Here is a 20,063-nt window from a genome sequence, read left to right as displayed (position 1 = left end):
GATCTCACAGTTCGTGAGTTCAAGCAGGTTCTGCCCTGACAGTGTGGAGCCTGCTTGGGATTTTCTCTCTTTCTCTCTCCTCTCCTTGTCCCTCTCCCTCCCTCCCTCCTGCTCCCTTCTACTCCCTCCCTCCCTGTCTCCCTCTCTCTCTCTCTTTCCCTGTCCCCCCTTCCCCCCCCAAATAAATACACTTGAAAAAATATAAAAAATAAATATAAAAGATTCATAAGAAAGAAGAAAAAGAAGGTAGTAGATGTCCAAAATAAAGATTTCAGAGGTGATGAATTGCTGGTGATGACAAAGTCCATTTGTGGCCTTAAAAAAGAGTGCTTGAGATAGATTGGAAGAAATGATCTTGGGAGTTTAGAAAATGAAGTACCTGAGAAGCCAGAGAATTAAACAGGTCATCTGCAGTGCTGTCACTGAGGATGACAGTTGTTGGCATACAGCAAGACTGAGTCAGGAGTCAGTCTTTAGCAAGTGAGGGGAAGTGACTAGGGGTTCAGTAAATGAGAGTAGAAAAGCAAGGGGTAAGGTGGTAGAGCCATGCATGATCCTAACAGGAGCCAGCAGGTTTTTCCTCTGGAATGAGGGGTGGTAATGGTCTGAAAGCCAAACTGGAGAGCAAAAAGGCTTCTCTTCTAGTCCTGGCCCTCATACACTGAGGTAAGATTAAAAAAACAAACAAAAAACCAGCTTTTAGCTAAGGGGCTGCAGAAGAAGTCCTATCTTCAGAGGACTTTTAGTGTTTAGTTACACAAAAAGACATTAAGGTTGAAAGAGGTGGAGATTCTAAAGGGTGTAATTGACCACAGCAGGAATTCCTGGGGGCTTGGTGAAAGAGATGGGGGAGGAGGAGGGCCTGAGAAGGTGGACTCAGATCAGGAATGGAGAGCAGTTTGGGGCTGGACTTCCGGGTATGGGTGACAGACCAGAGAGGTTTGCTGAGATGCATATGGTGTAAAGTGGGATTAGTTCTGGCAGTAGTGGAGAGATAATGGCACTCAGTTTTAATATCAGTCCCTGATGTTTTGGGGCAGCTTCTAGGTTCTTGGTTCCCCAAACCTTGCACAGTGAAGTAGTAATGAGAAGGAGGACTAGTCCAGCAGGCTGGAGGAGGCCATGAGAGTCCTTTGCCTCTGGTGACTCACATGGTTCTGTATGCTTCATTTTGTGGGGATTTGGATTCAGAGCATTTGCAGAAGTTTTGATGTGTAAGTCTCCAATTAAGAATCTCATTTAAAGGTTTACAGCCCTGTGCATCGAGAAGTAAATTCTAAGGGATAAGCGAAAGCTCTTTGACATAGGTAAGACTGAATTATAGTTTCATAGTATATGTGCCAGTTGTTAACTGTGGCATTTTCTTAGTTCTTAGAAAGTGAGAGAGATAAGAAGTCTAGTTTCAAATCAGTAGATTCATTCATCACTAGCAATTGATTGGAAGGGCTTTAAACAATTGGGAGGAAATATACATTCATCCATAAATAAGGTGATTATTTCATTGATTGTCTAAACTATAGTACTTGTGAGAATAAAAAGAGTTACTATTTTTTTCTTAATTTTTTTTTTTTTAACATTTATTTATTTTTGAGACAGGGAGAGACAGAGCATGAACGGGGGAGGGTCAGAGAGAGAGGGAGACACAGAATCTGAAACAGGCTCCAGACTCAGCTGTCAGCACAGAGCCCGACGCGGGGCTCAAACTCACGGACCGCGAGATCATGACCTGAGCCAAAGTCGGAGGCTTAACTGACTGAGCCACCCAGGCGCCCCAAGAATTACTATTAATAATCATTGGGACACAGGTATAAACTGGAACTGTTCTGGGCAAACTGGGACATATGGTCACCCTATTTATGTACAAATATTCCTTTCTAGTTTACAGCAAGCTCTTCTAGTATATAGATTATTTTTTAGGTAGCAAGATATTTAAGACTGTCCACCTTGTGTATTTAAGAAAACTGTAGAGTTTACTGTGTATGTTTTTCAGTAAGTATCTTACTACGTTGTTTTAATTTTAGAGATAGCACTGACCTCAGTTCAAATTTATCATAACTGTTTTTCCTCTTTTTTTTTTTTTTTTTTTTTCCTTTTCCCCTTTACCATTTTAGTAATGGCAACATTACAGCTACCAGCCACTAATCTGGCCAACTTGGCAAATTTGCCTCCTGGCACCAAACTCTACCTTACAACGAACAGCAAGAACCCTTCAGGAAAAGGAAAACTGCTGCTGATCCCTCAAGGAGCCATCCTGCGAGCTACCAACAATGCTAGTTAGTCCATCATTAAATCTTTGGTTCTTGGGCCTCTGGGTATGTTCATTTCACCCACCCAGGGGCAGCTCTTACCTGTTTCAGGAAGTATTTCCATAGCTCTGTATGATGGTAGTATTTGCCCACATGGATTTAAAACATGCATATAATTTAACTAGAAGTAGGCTTAAACGATCGTAGTCCTAGGAGGTGATACTGTTATTTTGCATTTATCTACTCAGAGTTTGGGATCAGATACAAAATACATTGGAGAGGTATGGCTACTGAAGGTGTGTTGAGAGAAACCTGTCCATGTGAACTGTAAACAAAAAAGAGTTCTTCCTTTTCAGTGATATCTAGAAATGTGACACCTGTGGAGAAGTTAGCTGAGAGCCTATATTTATTTTGGAGGGGATAGGAATAGGAGTGGAATCAAGTGTGTCTGCCTGCCATTATTTAGATGTGCATGTTAAGTTTGCTAGGTTTGGAGATGGAAAGAGAAATAGAGAGTCAGCCTTAGTGTACAAGCCTTAAAACCCCAAGGAAATTAGGTGGTTTATCTAGATTGACAAACTTTTGTTTTGACATACAGAGAAAACAATTTGGTGTTGGAAAGGAAAGGGTAAAGGGAATTATTTCCCTCTCAATCAGAAGTAAAATTGGTATAACCTCACACCGGTCAGAGTGACTAACGTGAACAAATCAGGGGACTATAGATGCTGGCGAGGATGTGGAAAAACGGGAACCCTCTTGCACTGTTGGTAGGAATGCAAACTGGTGCAGCTGCTCTGGAAAACAGTGTGGAGGTTCCTCAAAAAATTAAAAAGAGAACTACCCTGTGACCCAGCAATAGCACTGCTGGGAATTTACCCAAGGGATACGGGAGTGCTGATGCATAGGGGCACTTGTACCCCGATGTTTATAGCAGCACTTTCAACAGTAGCTAAATTATGGAAAGAGCCTAAATGTCCATCAACTGATGAATGGATAAAGAAGATGTGGTTTATATATACAACGGAATACTACTTGGCAACGAGAAAGAATAAAATCATGCCATTTGCAGCATTATGGATAGAACTAGAGGGTATTATGCTAAGTGAAATAAGTCAGAGAAAGATATCATATGTTTTCGCTCATATGTGGATCTTGAGAAACTTAACAGAAGACCATGGAGGAAGGGAAGGGGAAAAAAATAGTTAACAAACAAGGAGGGAGACAAACCATAAGAGACTCTTAAATACAGAGAACAAACTGAGGGTTGATGGTGCAAGGGAAGAGGGGAAAGTGGGTGATGGGCATTGAAGAGGGTCCTTGTTGGGATGAGCACTGGGTGTTGTATGTAAGCCAGTTTGACAAATTATGTTAAATAAGATTTAAAAGCACCCCCCCTCCCCAAGTATAATTGGTATAATAGGTTCACTAAAAATTAGCCACTCTTGCCAAAATGTAGTGTGTGAGCTAGTCGCCATTTTGTTTACTAACTATAATGGGTGATTTCTGCTCTCTCACCCTGGCATTTTTTCCTCCTACTTAAGCTGTAGTATATAAAAGATATGTAAGAAAAGGACAATGTGAGTATTCCACAAGTCACCCAGAGAGCTATTTAGGTTTTAGTTTGTATATATTATGTCACCAAGTGGGAAGTAAAAAAAATTCAAAGGCTTTAAAGTAGAATTTTAAAAGGAAAAAAAAAATGGGGCCCTGGAGTCATTATAAATGTGAAGAAAATCCGTTTTTTCTGGGGCAGAGGGCAACAGAAAAGGTACTGTAAAATTACACTAAATTCCAGCAGTTTCACTGAAATCAAATGAGATGCCAGAATGTTTATAAGCACTTCTCTGAGCACATTCCAGTCAGCACTTGGTTAAAAATGTCACTATCACACTCTTTCTTGATGTCCCACACTAAGTCAAAACTCTTGTTAAAGTTAAGTTCTTCATTGTACCGAGAGCTGAACTAGTCAACTGTCCTTCAGTTGGAAGTAGATCAGTCTTCAGTTCTAGGATGTTCTTCTCACTCTTGTCACAGAATAGATACATTACAGAAAAGAAAGGAGAAAATAGAAAAGGGAAGGAATGTCGCTGTAAGGGAAACATCCCTCTGGGCTCATCTATCTTTCTGTTAAGCCTCTTAATACCTTTTCTGATGTTGCTGTCATTTCATTGTATTTTCAGACCTCCAGTCTGGCTCAGCTGCGGGCAGTGGTAGTGGCGGAGGCAGCGGTGGCAGCGGCAGTGGCAGCGGAGGTGGAGGAGGAGGAACAGGAGGAACTCAGAGCCCTGCAGGCCCTGGAGGGATATCCCAGCACCTGACTTACACATCTTATATCCTAAAGCAAACGCCTCAGGTCTGATCGTTTGTGACTGGTGTCTTTTAAATCCTTTGGTTCCTTAATAACTGCCTTTAATTATAGTGGATTTATCTTTACATCTCTGGGATCAGGAGTCAATACTAACATTTTAGCTATGTTATGAATCTATATTATTTTGGGCTTGTTTTATGTTGAGACAAGAGGTCCTAGACATTCAGAAAGACTTAAGTAACTTTCCCAAGATGTCTCTGCTAAGCCAATGATAGAATTTGGATTTAAACCCAGATCTTTCTGACTCAAAGAAAGATTTTTCCTATGCTTTTGCCTTCCAAATCCATGAGTTAGTGAGTAGTGTTCATGTGCAGTTGAAAATTTTCTCTTGGAAGGGAGTAACCAAAGAGGTACTATCAAGTTAAGGTATTTGGAGTTAGGTTGGATTCATGATTAGGAACAAGTTTCTACTTTCTTTCCCCTCATTGCTAAAGTCTTGACTCCTCTTTAAGAATTTTTGTTCTCAATGTTCTTACTAAGGATGGATAGTTATGAATCTTGAAAATTAAATCCAGATTTAAAGACTCGGTTGTAAAACTTGAGTTTTTAAGCAGCCTGCTCCACAGCTACTGTGCAGAGTTCTAAAAGTGGGGAGAGCTTTTGGGAGGGACCCTGAGAGCAGAGCTGTTCCTTACAATTATTTTGGCTGAGTTGGAGAATTCAAGGGGGGCATTGTAGCTTGTAACATGGGACCTTGTGATTTAAAGGGTCAGGACAAGTCATTTGAACTTAATAATTACTGAGTAGGTCTTTATTTGTTTCTAGGGCACATTTTTAGTTGGTCAGCCATCACCCCAGACATCTGGAAAACAGCTGACTACTGGGTCAGTGGTCCAAGGAACGCTGGGAGTCAGCACATCTTCTGCACAAGGGCAACAAACATTAAAAGTCATCTCTGGACAAAAAACCACTTTGTTTACCCAGGTAAATAAACACATACCCCAAATACACGGTGGTTATGGCATTTATTAAAACTTTTACAGCTTATCCTTTTCCACAAAGAAATTAAGGTTGCCCAAGAAAATGAATAGTAAGGGGCGCCTGAGTGGCTCAATCAGTTAGGCATCTGACTTTGGCTCAGGTCATGATCTCCAGCTTGTGGGTTTGAGCCCCATGTCGGGCTCTGTGCTGACAGCTCAGATCCTAGAGCCTGCTTTGGATTCTGTGTCTCTCTTTCTCTCTCTGCCCCTCCCTTGCTTGCACTCTGTCTCTCTCTGTCTCTCTCAAAAAATAAACATTAAGAAAAAAAAAAGAAAATGATAATAAAACAGTATAGAAAAATAAGAATAAAATCTTGAAATTTGGGAAAATACAAGTAGAATGAGAAGATAAGGCCAGAGTTATTAGATATGCAAACAGCTATGTCCTATATAATTAATAAAATTTGCCAAAGCAAATCAGAAGCATGATCAGTTATAAAATTCAGTTTGTGAGAGGCAAAACAATACCTACATATTTCCTTAGAAGAAACAGGTTTTCTTGATACTTCATTCTAAAATGTCTCTGGAGGAACTTCGTGTGGGAGATTCTGAATAGTGTAGTAGGTGATGCCATCCACAGTATCCATGTACAGTTGATCCTTGCACAACAGGGGGTGGGTCAGGGGTGCCAACCTCTCTCACAGTGGAGAATCCTCATATGACTTTTGACTCCCCCCAAACTTAACTATTAATAGCCTTACCAATAACATAGTTGACTAGCACACATTTTGTATGTCATATGTATTATATATTGTATTCTTACAGTAAGCTAGAGAAAAAATGTTACTAAGAAGATCATAAGAGGGCACCTGGTGGCTCTGTTGGTGGAGCGTGTGTTCTTGATCTTGTGGTCATGCGTTCAAGCCCCATGTTGAGGGGTAGAGATTACTTTAAAACATTAAACATGAAAGATTACTTTAAAACATTAAACATGAAAACATTAAAAAATTTTTTTTTAAGTGTTAAACCAGCCCTGCATTCCTGGAATAAGCCCCACTTGTTTGTGACATGTTATCCTCTTTTAATGTATTGCTGGGTTTCATTTGATAAAATTTTGTTTAGAGTTTTTGTAAGGGTTATTGGTCAGTGGTTTTCTTTGTAATTCCTGTCTGGTTTTGATATCACATAAGTGAATGAGTTAGAAACTTTTCCCTCTTAAAAACAAAAAACAAAAACTTTTCTCTCGTTCACTTTTTGTGTAAAAAATTTTACGTAGAATTGGTATTATTTTTTTCTTTAACTAGAATACACCAGTGAAGCCATAATGACCTCAAGTTTTCCTGATTGGGAAGGTTTTTAACTACAATTTCAATTTATTTAGTAGATACAGAACTATTCAGGTTATTTGTTTTACCTTGAGGAAGGTTTGGTAGGTTATATCTGTAAAAAAGGAATTTTTTCTCCATCATATATTTTTCATATTAGTACTGTTTCATTTCTTTGAGTACTAATTTCCCTTTGGTCAGATGCACTTAGTATTTTAAACAGATATGAGGCCCTAAAATTCTTCAGGCAGTTCTTTAAAATCTCAGCTTATTTCTTCCTACCTGCTTATGTTGCAGCTAGTGGAGTGACTTTCTTCCTGTTCTACCACTGCAGAACAATTACTGTTGCTTTTTTTCTTTTTTTAAGTATATTTATTTGGGGGGGTGGTGAGAATGAGTGGGGGAGGGGCAGAAAGAGAATCCCAAGCAGATTCCATGCTATCAGCACAGAGCCTGACGTGGGGCTTAATCTCACAAACTGAATTGATGACCTGAGCCAAAGTCAAGAGTCGAGCTTAACTGACTGAGCCACCCAGGCGCACCTGTTGCTTTTTAATAAGGTATTATTTACATAAAATAATGCATAGACCATATGTGTACTGCTCAATGAGTGTTGACCAGTGTACAAACTCATGCAAGCACTATCCCAGTCAAGTTACAAAACATTTGTCACTCTAAAACATACCCTCTTGGGGCACCTGGGTGGCGCAGTCGGTTAAGCGTCCGACTTCAGCCAGGTCACGATCTCGCGGTCCGTGAGTTCGAGCCCCGCGTCAGGCTCTGGGCTGATGGCTCAGAGCCTGGAGCCTGTTTCCGATTCTGTGTCTCCCTCTCTCTGCCCCTCCCCCGTTCATGCTCTGTCTGTCTCTCTCTGTCCCCAAAAAAAATAAATAAAAAACGTTGAAAAAAAAAAAAATTTAAAAAAAAAAAAAAAAAAAAAAAAAAAAAAAGAATAAAACATACCCTCTTTTTTTTTTTTTTTTTTTTTTTAAATGAACTATACTATTATGAACATTCTTGTATAGATATTTTGTATTGTAAAATAGCTAGGTCCTAGGGTAAGTATATGTTAATAAGAAAGTTATAAGGTGACGCCTGGGTGGCTCAGTCGGTTAATTGTCCAACTTCAGCTCAGGTCATGATCTCGCAGTCTGTGAGTTCGAGCCCTGAGTCAGGCTGTGTGCTGGCAGCTCGGAACCTGGAGCCTGCTTCGGATTCTGTGTCTCCGTCTCTCTCTGCCCCTCCCCTACTCACACTCTGACTCTCTCAAAAATAAATAAAACATTAAAATTTTTTTAAAAAATAAGAAAGTTTATAAGAAACTGACAAATGGTTTGCAGAGTGGTTGTACCATTTGACTCTCCCATAAGTAATGTGAGAGAGTTACAGTTGCTGTTCGTTCTCACCAATATGGGAGACTGTCATCCTTTTTAATTTTAGCCATTTTTGTATGGCTAAGATTTTTGTATGTATCAGGCTCCAATGGCTACTACTTCTGCATTCTAATCATGGCGCTTCCAGTTACTAACTGTATGACCCTGGTAAAATTACTGAGCTTAAGTTCTTCATCTGTAAAATGGGACTAAAATCTACCCTATAAAGTTTATGAAAAGATTCATTGACATAAAATACATGAAAGTGTTTTTGCCATTACTGACACACAGTTCTAGGGACTGATAAATGGTATCTGTTTGTGGGGTGTATTAATTTTGGGCAGTAAGCATTTAGGCCACGGGTCAGTGAACTGTGCCCAAGGCTTCCTATTTTTATGAATAATATTTTACTGGAACACAGCCACACCCGTGTAACAGTAGAGTTGAGGAGTTGAAACAAGGACCATATGGCCTTCAGTGCTATAAATGCTTAATGCCATTTACAGGAAACGTTTGCTGAGCCTTAATTTAACCCACTAAAACTATAATTTGTTAATGGTACTACATTTGTTGAGCAATAATAAAATGCTAAGGTACTAGCCTAGAGCACTTAACTTACCCGTTTAAATCTGGCCCATATTGTTTAGATTTTCATGTTTAAAGATTACACATATATTTAAGAGCATTTTAGACTCCATTATTTTGATAACAAATGACCTAGTATCTTTGAAGTCACTATTGCCAAATAGTGACTTGTAAGTGCATGCATTCACTTGTTCTACATTAGAGGTAAAGGAACATTTGTATGTAAAATGTCATAAACTTGAGTGTTTATTGGAAAGGTGCACAAACACCTCCTATGTTTTTGATTAGCAAGACTTTCTTGGATGTGCTTTAATTCTTGGGGCCTGTGTATGTAAGGAATAAATTGTGCCTATAAACCAAGGCAACATTATTACTTCAACTGATTTTGTTTCTGCAGGCAGCCCCTGGGGGACAGGCATCACTAATGAAAATATCTGATAGCACACTGAAGTCTGTACCAGCCACTTCACAACTCTCAAAGCCTGGAACCACAATGCTGAGAGTGGCAGGAGGGGTTATCACAACCGCCACTTCCCCAGCTGTGACCCTCTCAGCAAACGGTCCTGCACAGCCGGTGAGAATTAGCATAACAGTAGAAAACCATAATGAAACATAAAAGTATTAAGGTATTTAGCAGGTATGTCAGTGGGCCATATTCTATTTAAAAAAAAAAAAAAAAAAAAATTGGAGTGGGGTGCGCCTGGGTGGCTCAGTTGGTTAAGCATCTGACTTCGGCTCAGGTCTGGATCTCATGGTTTGTGGGTTCCAGCCCCATGTCGAGCTCTGTGCTGACAGCTCAGAGCCTGCAGCCTGCTTCAGATTCTGTGTCTCCTCCTCTCTCTGCTCCTCCTCTGTCTCTCAGTAATAAATAAATGTTAAAAAAAATTTTTTTTTAATTGGAGGGGCACCTGGGTGGCTCAGTCGGTTAAGTGTCCAACTCTTGATTGTAGCTCAGGGCATGATCTCGGGGTTCATGAGATCAAGCCCCATGTTGGGCTCTGTGCTGACAGTGCCTGCTTGGGATTCTCTCTCCCTCTCTCTCTCCTCCTGTCCTCCTCATCTCTCTCTCAAACTTTAAAAAAAATTAAAAATTAAAAAAATTAAAAATCAATAAAAAAATTGAAATATAATTCATATGCTATAAAATTTACCATTTTAAAGCATACAGTTCTGTGGTTTTTATTATATTCTCAAGGTTTTGCAACCATCACCACTTTCTATTTTAGAACATTTTTTTAACATTCCTAAAAGAAACTCCATACCCAATAGCAGTCCCTCCTACCCCCAGTACTAGGCAACTACTCTTCATGTCTGGCTTCTTTCTCTTAACAGTATTTTCAAGGTTCATCCAGGTTGTAGCATGTATCAGTATTTTTTTATACCTGAATAGTCGATATCCAGTTTTATGGCCATACCACATTTTGTTTACACATTTATTTATGTTTTAATTGCTTATTTATTTTTGAGAGACAGAGAGTGTGAGCAGGGGAGGGGCCGTGAGAGAGGGAAACACAGAATCTGAAGCAGGCTCCAGGCTCCAAGCTGTCAGCACAGAGCCTGATGTGGGGCTCGAACTCACGAACTGTGAGATCATGACCTGAACTAAAGTCGGATGCTTAACTGACTGAGCCGCCCAGGCGCCCCTTGTTTATGTATTTATTAGTTGAAGGACATTTGGGTGGTTTCTACCTTTTACTTATAATCAGTAATGCTACTATGAACATTTATGTTCAAGTTTTTGTGTAATGATAGGTTTTTGGTTTTTCTGGCTAATTGTGGGAAGGAAATGCTGGATCATATCATAAACTGTGTTTAACACTATGAGAAGCTGCCAGTTTTCTCAGGCAGCTACACCATTTTAGACTTCTACCAGCAATGTATGAGGGCTCCCGTTTTTCTACATCCTTGTTGACACTTGTTCTTTTCCTTTTTTTGTTGTTGTATCCATTCTAGTGGGTGTGAAATGGTAATCATTGTGGCTTTGAGTTGCATTTCTCTGATAGCTAATGATAGCATCTTTTAATGTACTTATTGTCCATTTGTGTATCTTCTTTGGAGAAATGTCTATTCAGATTCTTTGCCATTATTATTCTAGATACAAGTCTCTTACCAGATTTACAAAAATTTTCTACCACTCTGTGGTCCATCTTACCACTTCCTTGATGATACTCTGTGAACGACAAAACTTTTTAATTTTGATAAAGTCCAGTGTATTTCTTTTATTGCTTATGCTTTTGGTATCATAGCTAAGAAACTATTGCCAAATCCAAAATCATAAAATTTAAGCCAACATTTTCATCTAAGAGTTTTATAATTTTAGCTCATGTATAGGTCTTTGATCCATTTGGAGTTAATCTTTATATGGTGTGAGGTAAGGGCCAAACTTCATTCTTTTGCATGTAGACAGTCAATTGGCCTACCAACATTTAAAGTCTGTTTCCCTTTTGAATTGTCTTGGCACCCCAGGGACTTTTTTTGAAGCTGATTTTGCTTGCTTTTTAAGGTTCATCTCCTACAACTACTACCTCTCATGCCTGTTATCACTCTACTTTGCATGTAGTCCCATGAACATAACCATGTTCTTTCATGCCTCTCTTTCTACCTACTATCTTCTGCTAAGAAACATTCATTTCCCCCTTTTCCTGTCTTGAATCTTGAAGATCCCCCTAAAGTGCCATTTTTGTACATGAAGCTTTTCCCAATACTCTCCTCTCCCCATCCCTAGGCAGAAATAGTAATTTTCCTCTCTGTTTTTTTTAAAGCATACTTATTTATTCTGAGAGAGAGAGAGCATGGGCAAGGGAGGAGCAGAGAGAGAGGGAGAGAGAATCCCACGCAGGTTCCATACTATCAGCGCAGAGCCCAATGCAGGACTTGCTCTCACGAACCATGAGATCATGCATGACTTGAGCCAAAATCAAGAGTTGGACTCTTAACCAACTGAGCCACCCAGCATCTCTTTTCCTCTCAGTTTTAATGGTGCCTTGTACCTATGCCTACTATACCATTCGTCAGTCAACCTGTTTTCCTTGAGGGCTTTTCTCTCTGGGCTTTAGGATTTAACACTGTGCCTGCCATGAAGTAGATGTTGGTTGAATGAATGTGACAAACATTATAGTGAGTTTTTAATAATGCTCATTTTATTCCACTTTTATATTCTGAGATTATGTCCTCCTTTATTTGGTATTGAAATATCCTTTTATAAAGTGATGTAGTAGGTGGTGAGTTTTTTTTTGTTTTGTTTTGTTTTTTGTTTTTTAATGTGATAACACAATGATGCCTCCTTGTTTTATAATTTTTTAACTTTGCCTGGTCTGTGAAATCTTTAAAAGTTTAGGAAACACTAAACTAGAGAGGCGCTCTTTTTAAATGCATGGTATTTAATAGGTAGGTAATACAATAGCTAATAGATAACATGTATTGAGTATGCTATCTGCCAGTTACTGTTCTGAGTAAGTTACATTGCTTTCTTCTTAATTTCTATTATTTTCCGCCCTGTGTGTGAGCAGTCAGAAGGAGCAGTTCCCAGTTCATCATCTGCTGTAGGCCCTGTAATGAAAACTTCTGGGCAGCAGCCAGTGTGTGTGAGCCAGGCCCCCGTGGGAACCTGCAAGCCTGCTGCTCCCTCTGTCATCAGTGCCACGTCCCTGGTGCCCACACCAAACACAATCTCTGGAAAAGCCACCGTATCAGGTCAGTTGTATCATAATATTTTTTCTCTCTCCCTTCTTTGCGCTAGAATATTTTGGTCTTAAGCAGTATTTTGTATAAGTTAAAAAAAATTAACCCAGCAACATTTTCCACATAGCTGCTTTTCAGATAATTTATTTTTCTTTAAAATCTACACAAATGGGGCGCCTCAGTGGCTCATTTGGTTAAGCATTGGACTCTTGATCTCAGCTCAGGTCTTGATCTTAGGGTCGTGAGTTCAATCCCACATTGGGCTCCACACTGGGCATGAAGCCTACTTAAAAAACATAATAATAATAATAAAATAAAATCTACATGTGGATTTTTAAGTCTGAGCTGGTTTCATGGATTGAATAATAATTTTTAAGTGATATAATAAAACTTTAGCCATCTGGAACTCTGGAGTATTTTAGCTGCTTTCATAATGTAATTTTGTGGAGAACTGAGAGTTTACTCTCCTTAAAGTAACATTATCTTTTTTTTGTTTCATCATCAGTTTTGAATGGAACATGTTACAAAACATTATCCATACTCTTTGCTTTCATAAACAAAGTATATAAATTACCCTTGATGACTCCAAGTCACAATTTTTAACATTAGTTATTATACTGGGTAGTGTTAGAGTGATGTGTATGAGGCCTGGTAAGGTGTATATTTTTTGTGCCAGCACTAAATGGTCCCAGAAGAGTGTGTCTTTTACTTCTTTGGTTAACTTGCAGCATAAATCCTGGAGCCAGGTTGCCTTAGTTAAAATAACTTGCTTCATTTTCCTTGGCTGAAAATCAGGTTGATACTAATACCTACCTCATACAGTTGAGAGAATGAAATGAGTTAATATGTAAATGGTTAGAATGCTGTCTGACATGTAGTAGCTGTTATATAAATAATGGCCGCTATTAGCGTGTTTAATGTTGTGTAGTCCACATTCCTTTTAATTTTAAGATCTGAAAAGCTGTGAAAACCAAAGGTGTTTTTGTGTTTCTTTGTTTGCATAACTAATTTTAGTGTGAAATCTGACCTTCATTGACAGGCTATTTGTACGACTTAAAATGAAAATTTGTGTTTTGCCACAAAAATACTAAGGTGCTTGGATGACACTGTGTGGCCCCACATGCCAGGGGACTGATATAATATACAGCATTGCTTCTCAAACTTGAAAGATCAGTTTTTCTGCTTGTTTTTCTACAATCTAATACAGACAGATACTTCTGTAAAATACTGTAAGAACGTCAGCAGGGGTGCGTGGGTGACATTAGTTAAGCGTCCAACTCTTGGTTTCAGCTCAGGTCATGATCTTGCAGTTTTGTGGGTTTGAGACCCACATTGGGCTCTGAGCTGGCAGAACAGAGCTTGCTTGGGATTCTCTCTTTCCTCCTCTCTCTGCCCCTCCCTCCACTTGCGCTGTCTCTCTCTCTTTCTCTCTCTCTCTCTCTCTCTCAAATAAACTTTTTGAAAAAATTATTTTTAAAAATGTCAACAACAATGTCACAATGTTACAGAAGTTTCCAAACACTCTTAGTTTTTGTATTGCCTTGTTGTAGATTGATAAAAGCTTATCAGGTTGCACTGACAGAAAAAACTGTCGCTGAGATATATGTTACACACACACACACACACACACACACACACACACACACACACACACACACATTAATACATGCATGCACACACATAACCTTAGTACCCTTGGATAAAAGATTGTGGATGTTGTTCTTATAGCTGTTATTACTACATTCCACACACAACTCCAAACCAAGCCCCTGTGTCCTTTTGTTTTTTGGCTAGTTCAAGACCAAAAGATTAAAGCTGGTAGAGTTTCCCATGACTTCCACCTACCTGCCAGTTACCATTGACGAAGTTCTAGTACAGGGAGTGCTGTTCTTTGCTCATAGAATGTTCGCAGGCACCATGTTAAGCCCGGAGTAGAAATTACAGAAATAGAGGGTTGCTATTATGAGAAATAAATGCCCTCCCATTTTCTAATTAAGTATTTTACATGAAATAAATGAAATCTTCCTGCTTTAAGTTCTTATATCCTGGGATGCTGCTGATGAAATTTGCTGTATATAATGTTTTCATAAAGTAATCAAACTATTTTCTGCTGCTCATTAATTTTTTGTGTGGGTGTTGACTCTCTTTATATAACTGAGGTATAATTATTAATTTTTTAGTTCAATTTTTTGTGTACATTATGGACTGTTCTGAACAAGGTCATTATTAGGACTGGAGCAGAGTGAGCAAGGGAGTCAGAGTGATGGGGGCCAAGTCACATAGGGTCTGTGTAGGTCATTTTAAGAACTTTGACTTTCAGGGGAGTCTGGGTGGCTCAGTCAGTTGAGTGTCTGCACTTGATTTCAGCTCAGGTCATGATCCCAGGGTCATGGGATCGAGCCCTGTGTCGGGCTCCGGGCTAAGCATTGGAGCCTGTTTAAGGTTCTCAATCTCTCTGTCTCTCCATCCCTCTGCCCCTCTCCCTTACTAGTGTGCTCTCTCTCTCTCTAAAATTAAACATTAAAAAAAATTTTTTTTTAAATAAAAAGATCTTAAGAACTTTGACTTTTACACCAAGGGAAGCCATTGGAGGGTTTTAAACTAAGGAGTAACATTATCTGCCTTACCTTTCAATAGAATCACTGGCTGCAGCATTTAGACTAAACTGGGGGACACAAGATAGAAGCAGAGAACAGACCAAAAAGTGGACACTAAGAAAGAAAATTCAGTGATGTGTCAGGAGTCCTGGCAACATCAGACTAAAAGGAGTTCCAGAAAGAAAACAGGAAATAGTGGGAAGAAAATGATCCAAGAAATGAAACAGTTTATCTCAGAATTGAAAAGAACAAACTCCCAAGTTCAAAAGACAGTGTCCAACACAATGAATGAAAGGTGCTTCACACAGAGGCACAGTTTGTTCACAAAATCAGAACACCAGGGACAAGGTGAAAGTCTTACAAGTTGTCAGAAGAAGAAGTAGAAAAACTCAGAAATTACATTATCATTGGGCTTCTCAGCAGTACTGGAAGTTGTGATACTGCTTTTCAGAATTCTAGGGGACAATTATTTTCAGTTGAGAATTCTGTAGTCAGGCAGATTGTTATGGAGAGTGAGGGCAGAAATATTTTCTGACAGGCACAGTTCTAAATGTATTTCCTATGTGCCCTGTCTCAAGACATTACTAAAATACATGTTTTTTATCAGAGCGAAGAGGTGTAGACTTAGAAGAAGAAACAGGGTCCGATATAGAAGGAAGGTAAAGGGAAGTCCCAGGGTAATGGTGAAGAATGTTTGCAGTATGACAGCTGTGCAGCAGGCCTAGGAAACAGAGTGGAGCAGATCAGAGCTCTTCAGAAAAGATACCTTTTATAAAAATGGAACCATAAGAGAGATTTGACTGCAGGGAGAATTATGTAAAGGAGCAGCTTATGGCATTTTTGAGGGAAGTGGGAAGACTTAGTAAGATTTTGAAGGAGAGCCAAGCAACTGAAAAAGGAGGAAATGTTAACACCAGAGAACAAAATGGAATCGTTGTATGGTATTCTTTGAATCAGTAGAGAACAGTTCTTGGTGGACAGGGAAAGAGAAGGTTATAAGTGCCTTAAAATGCCCAGATCTACACTAATAATAAGTCAATGTGTAACATCAAAATGTTACATCAAAATTAGTCAAGGCCTGTAGTATACATTTACTTTTAAAAATACTGAGATATAGGGGCACCTGGGTGGCTCAGTCAGTTGAGCGTCCGACTTTGGCTCAGGCCATGATCTCACAGCTTGTGAGTTCGAGTCCCGTGTCAGGCTCTGTGCTGGCAGCTCAGAGCCTGGAGCCTGCTTCAGATTCTGTGCCTCCCTCTCTTTCTGCCCCAACCCACTCACATTCTGTCTCTTGCAAAAATAAAAAACATTAAAAATAAATAAATAAATAAATAAATAAATAAATAAATAAATAAATAAATAAATAAATAAATAAAAAAATGCCGACATATATATTAAAAAACAGGGCCAAAACGGTTGAAAGTGGATACTGCTAGGGAACTACATGAGGATAGGAAGGTGGAGGAAAGGATGACTATATTTAATTAAAAGCCTTTTCAGCACTTTTTTTACTTTTCAACTGATAAGCATGTAATATTTTGATAAAAATAAGAATTTGAAAAATATGAAAAATCGAGTCATTGTCCTTTTTTTTTAATAGTTTGTTTTTTTTAAATAGTTTATTTTTTAATTTATATCCAAGTTAGCATATAGTGCAACAATGATTTCAGGAGTAGATTCCTTAATGCCTTTACCCATTTAGCCCATCCCCCCTTCCTCAACCCCTCCAGCAACCCTCTGTTCTCTATATTTAAGAGTCTCTTATGTTTTTTCCCCCTCCTTGTTTTTATATTATTTTTGCTTTCCTTCCCTTATGTTCATCTGTTCTGTATCTTAAAGTCCTCATATGAATGAAGTCATATGATATTTGTCTTTCTCTGACTAATTTTGCTTAGCATAATATCCTCTAGTTCCATCCACATAGTTGCAAATAGTAAGATTTCATTTTTGACTGCCGAGTAATACTCCATATACCACATCTTTATCCATTCATCCATCGATGGTTTTGGGGGCTCTTTCCATACTTTGGGTATTGTTGATAGTTCTGCTGTAAACATTGGGGTGCATGTGCCCCTTTGAAACAGCATACCTATATCCCTTTGGTAAATACCTGGTAGTGTAATTGCTCGGTCCTAAGATAGTTCTATTTCTGATTTTTTGAGGAACCTCCATACTGTTTTCCAGAGTGTCCGTACCAGTTTGCATTCCCACCAGCAGTGCAAAAGAGATCCTTTTTCTCCACATCCTCGCCAACATCTGTTGTTGCCTGAGTTGTTAATGTTATCCATTCTGACAGGTGTGAGGTGGTATCTCATTGTGGTTTTGATTTGTATTTCCCTGATGATGAGTGATGTTGAACATTTTTTCATATGTTGGCCATCTGGATGTCTTCTTGGAGAAGTGTCAATTCATGTCTTTAGCCCATTTCTTCACTGGATTATTTGGTTTTTGGGTGTTGAGTTTGATAAGTTCTTTATAGATTTTGATACTAATCCTTTATCTGATATGTCGTTTGCAAATAATTTCTCCTATTCCATCAGTTGCCTTTTAGTTTTGCTGATTGTTTCCTTCACTGTGCAGAAGAAGCTTTTTATTTTGATGAGGTCCCAGTAGTTCATTTTTGTTCTTGTTTCCCTTGCTTCCAGAGACGTGTTGAGTACGAAGTTGTTGCAGCCGAGGTCAAAGAGGTTTTTGCCTGCTTTCTCCTCGAGGATTTTGATGGCTTCCTGTCTTACATTTAGTCTTTCATCCATTTGTAGTTTATTTTTGTGTACGGTGTAAGAAAGTGGTCCACGTTTGTTCTTCTGCATGTCGCTGTCCAGTTTTCCCAGCACCACTTGCTGAAGAGACTGTCTTTATTCCATTGGATAGTCTTTTCCTGCTTTGTCAAAGATTAGTTGGCCATACATTTGTGGGTCCATTTCTGGGTTGTCTATTCTGTTCCACTGATTTAAGTGTCTGTTTTTGTACATCACTGTTGTTCCTTTTGAGGGTACATCTCGGTATGAACTTACTACCTAGGGGCACCTGGGTGGCTCAGTTAAATGTCCAATTTGGGCTCAGGGCATGATCTCACAGTTGGTGGGATGGAGCCCTGCGTCAGGCTTTATGCTGACAGCATGGAGCCTGCTTGAGATTCCCTGTCTCCCTCTCTCTCTGTTCCTCCCCTCCTTGTGTGTGTGCTCTCCCTCCCTCTCGCTCTTAAAAATAAATAAACATTAAAAAAAAAAACAAAAACAACTTACAATCTGATTTGACAAATTCATCTGTTCCAAAGAAAGATTTTTATAAGGCTTTTTTTCAGAAAGGTTTTAAGATTATTATTTTCCTTTTACACATACATATCCTCTGCTTTTCAATGTCTTAAAGTATCTTTAGCCTCTAAGCTGTTTTTTTTTCCTATTGCTGTTTTTAAGTGTGTGACAGCATGTGTTTGTGTTGTGTCTTTTGTGCTGTCTCACAGTAACTGCCTATTGTTTTTACCGGCCTCTGAATGCCTCCAACAGTTGAATAGTGGAAATGGGAATATGGAAGTTTAGCCTAAAAGGAAAGTGGAAGAGGGTGACCCTTTCTAAAATGACAGGTGGAAGGGCTAGTATCCAAAATCTATAAAGAGCTCATCAAACTCCACACCCGAAAAACAAATAACCCAGTGAAGAAATGGGCAGAAAACATGAATAGACACTTCTCTAAAGAAGACATCCGGATGGCCAACAGGCACATGAAAAGATGTTCAACGTCGCTCCTTATCAGAGAAATACAAATCAAAACCACACTCAGATACCACCTCACGCCAGTCAGAGTGGCCAAAATGAAGAAATCAGGAGACTATAGATGCTGGAGAGGATGTGGAGAAACAGGAACCCTCTTGCACTGTTGGTGGGAATGCAAATTGGTGCAGCCGCTCTGGAAAGCAGTGTGGAGGTTCCTCAGAAAATTAAAAATAGACCTACCCTATGACCCAGCAATAGCACTGCTAGGAATTTATCCAAGGGATACAGGAGTACTGATGCATAGGGGCACCTGTACCCCAATGTTTATAGCGGCACTCTCAACAATAGCCAAATTATGGAAAGAGCCTAAATGTCCATCAACTGATGAATGGATAAAGAAATTGTGGTTTATATACACAATGGAATACTACGTGGCAATGAGAAAAAATGAAATATGGCCTTTTGTAGCAACATGGATGGAACTGGAGAGTGTGATGCTAAGTGAAATAAGCCATACAGAGAAAGACAGATACCATATGGTTTCACTCTTATGTGGATCCTGAGAAACATAACAGAAACCCATGGGGGAGGGGAAGGAAAAAAAAAAAAAAAAAGAGGTTAGAGTGGGAGAGAACCAAAGCATTAGAGACTCTTAAAAACTGAGAACAAACTGAGGGTTGATGGGGGGTGGGAGGGAGGGCAGGGTGGGAGGGAGGGCAGGGTGGGTGATGGGTATTGAGGAGGGCACCTTTTGGGATGAGCACTGGGTGTTGTATGGAAACCAATTTGACAGTAAATTTCATATATTAAAAAATAAAAAAAAATAAAAATAAAAATAAAAAAAAATAAAAATAAAATGACAGGTGGAGGGGCACCTGGCTGGCTCAGTTGGTAGAGCATGCGACTCTTGATCTTGGAGTTGTGAGTTTGAGCCCCACATTGGGGGTAGAGTTTACTTAAAAATAATAATAATAGGTGGAGAATGTTTGATGTTTGAAAGATGAGAACTGCACACAAGTAGGAAATTAGAAGGTATGGTGAGTACACAGATAGGAGTATTTGATCTATAAGGATGGTGTGAAGGGGATGCAGATAAACTGGGATGAGCTTAAAATGGACTCTGAATACTTTGAAACTAATTTTGGAAACATTCTCTGGGCAGCCAGGAGCTAGAGAAGGTTTTAAAGTAAGAAAATGACAGTTAACCAAATCAGAAGACAGAATTTTATATTCAGTTTGTACCTGTCACAGCTAT

General features: G+C 39.2%; 1 protein-coding gene across 4 annotated transcripts in view; it reads left to right on the top strand.

Moving 5' to 3' along the window:
- YEATS2 (YEATS domain containing 2) overlaps nt 1–20,063 on the top strand; it is a 114,069-nt gene that overhangs the window by 75,684 nt on the left and 18,322 nt on the right. For all 4 annotated transcript variants that reach the window (XM_042954939.1, XM_042954941.1, XM_042954942.1 and 1 more), the window contains exons 17-21: nt 2,112–2,273; nt 4,427–4,599; nt 5,380–5,538; nt 9,215–9,391; nt 12,327–12,510. In XM_042954939.1, the coding sequence (XP_042810873.1) occupies nt 2,112–2,273; nt 4,427–4,599; nt 5,380–5,538; nt 9,215–9,391; nt 12,327–12,510 (855 nt within the window). The remainder of the gene's footprint in view (nt 1–2,111; nt 2,274–4,426; nt 4,600–5,379; nt 5,539–9,214; nt 9,392–12,326; nt 12,511–20,063) is intronic.

This window comes from Panthera leo, chromosome C2 (genome assembly GCF_018350215.1).
Source record: "Panthera leo isolate Ple1 chromosome C2, P.leo_Ple1_pat1.1, whole genome shotgun sequence".
In the NCBI taxonomy this organism is placed as follows: Eukaryota; Metazoa; Chordata; class Mammalia; order Carnivora; family Felidae; genus Panthera; species Panthera leo.
Note: the sequence above shows the minus strand (reverse complement) of the source record. Positions and strands in the feature narration are given on the sequence as shown.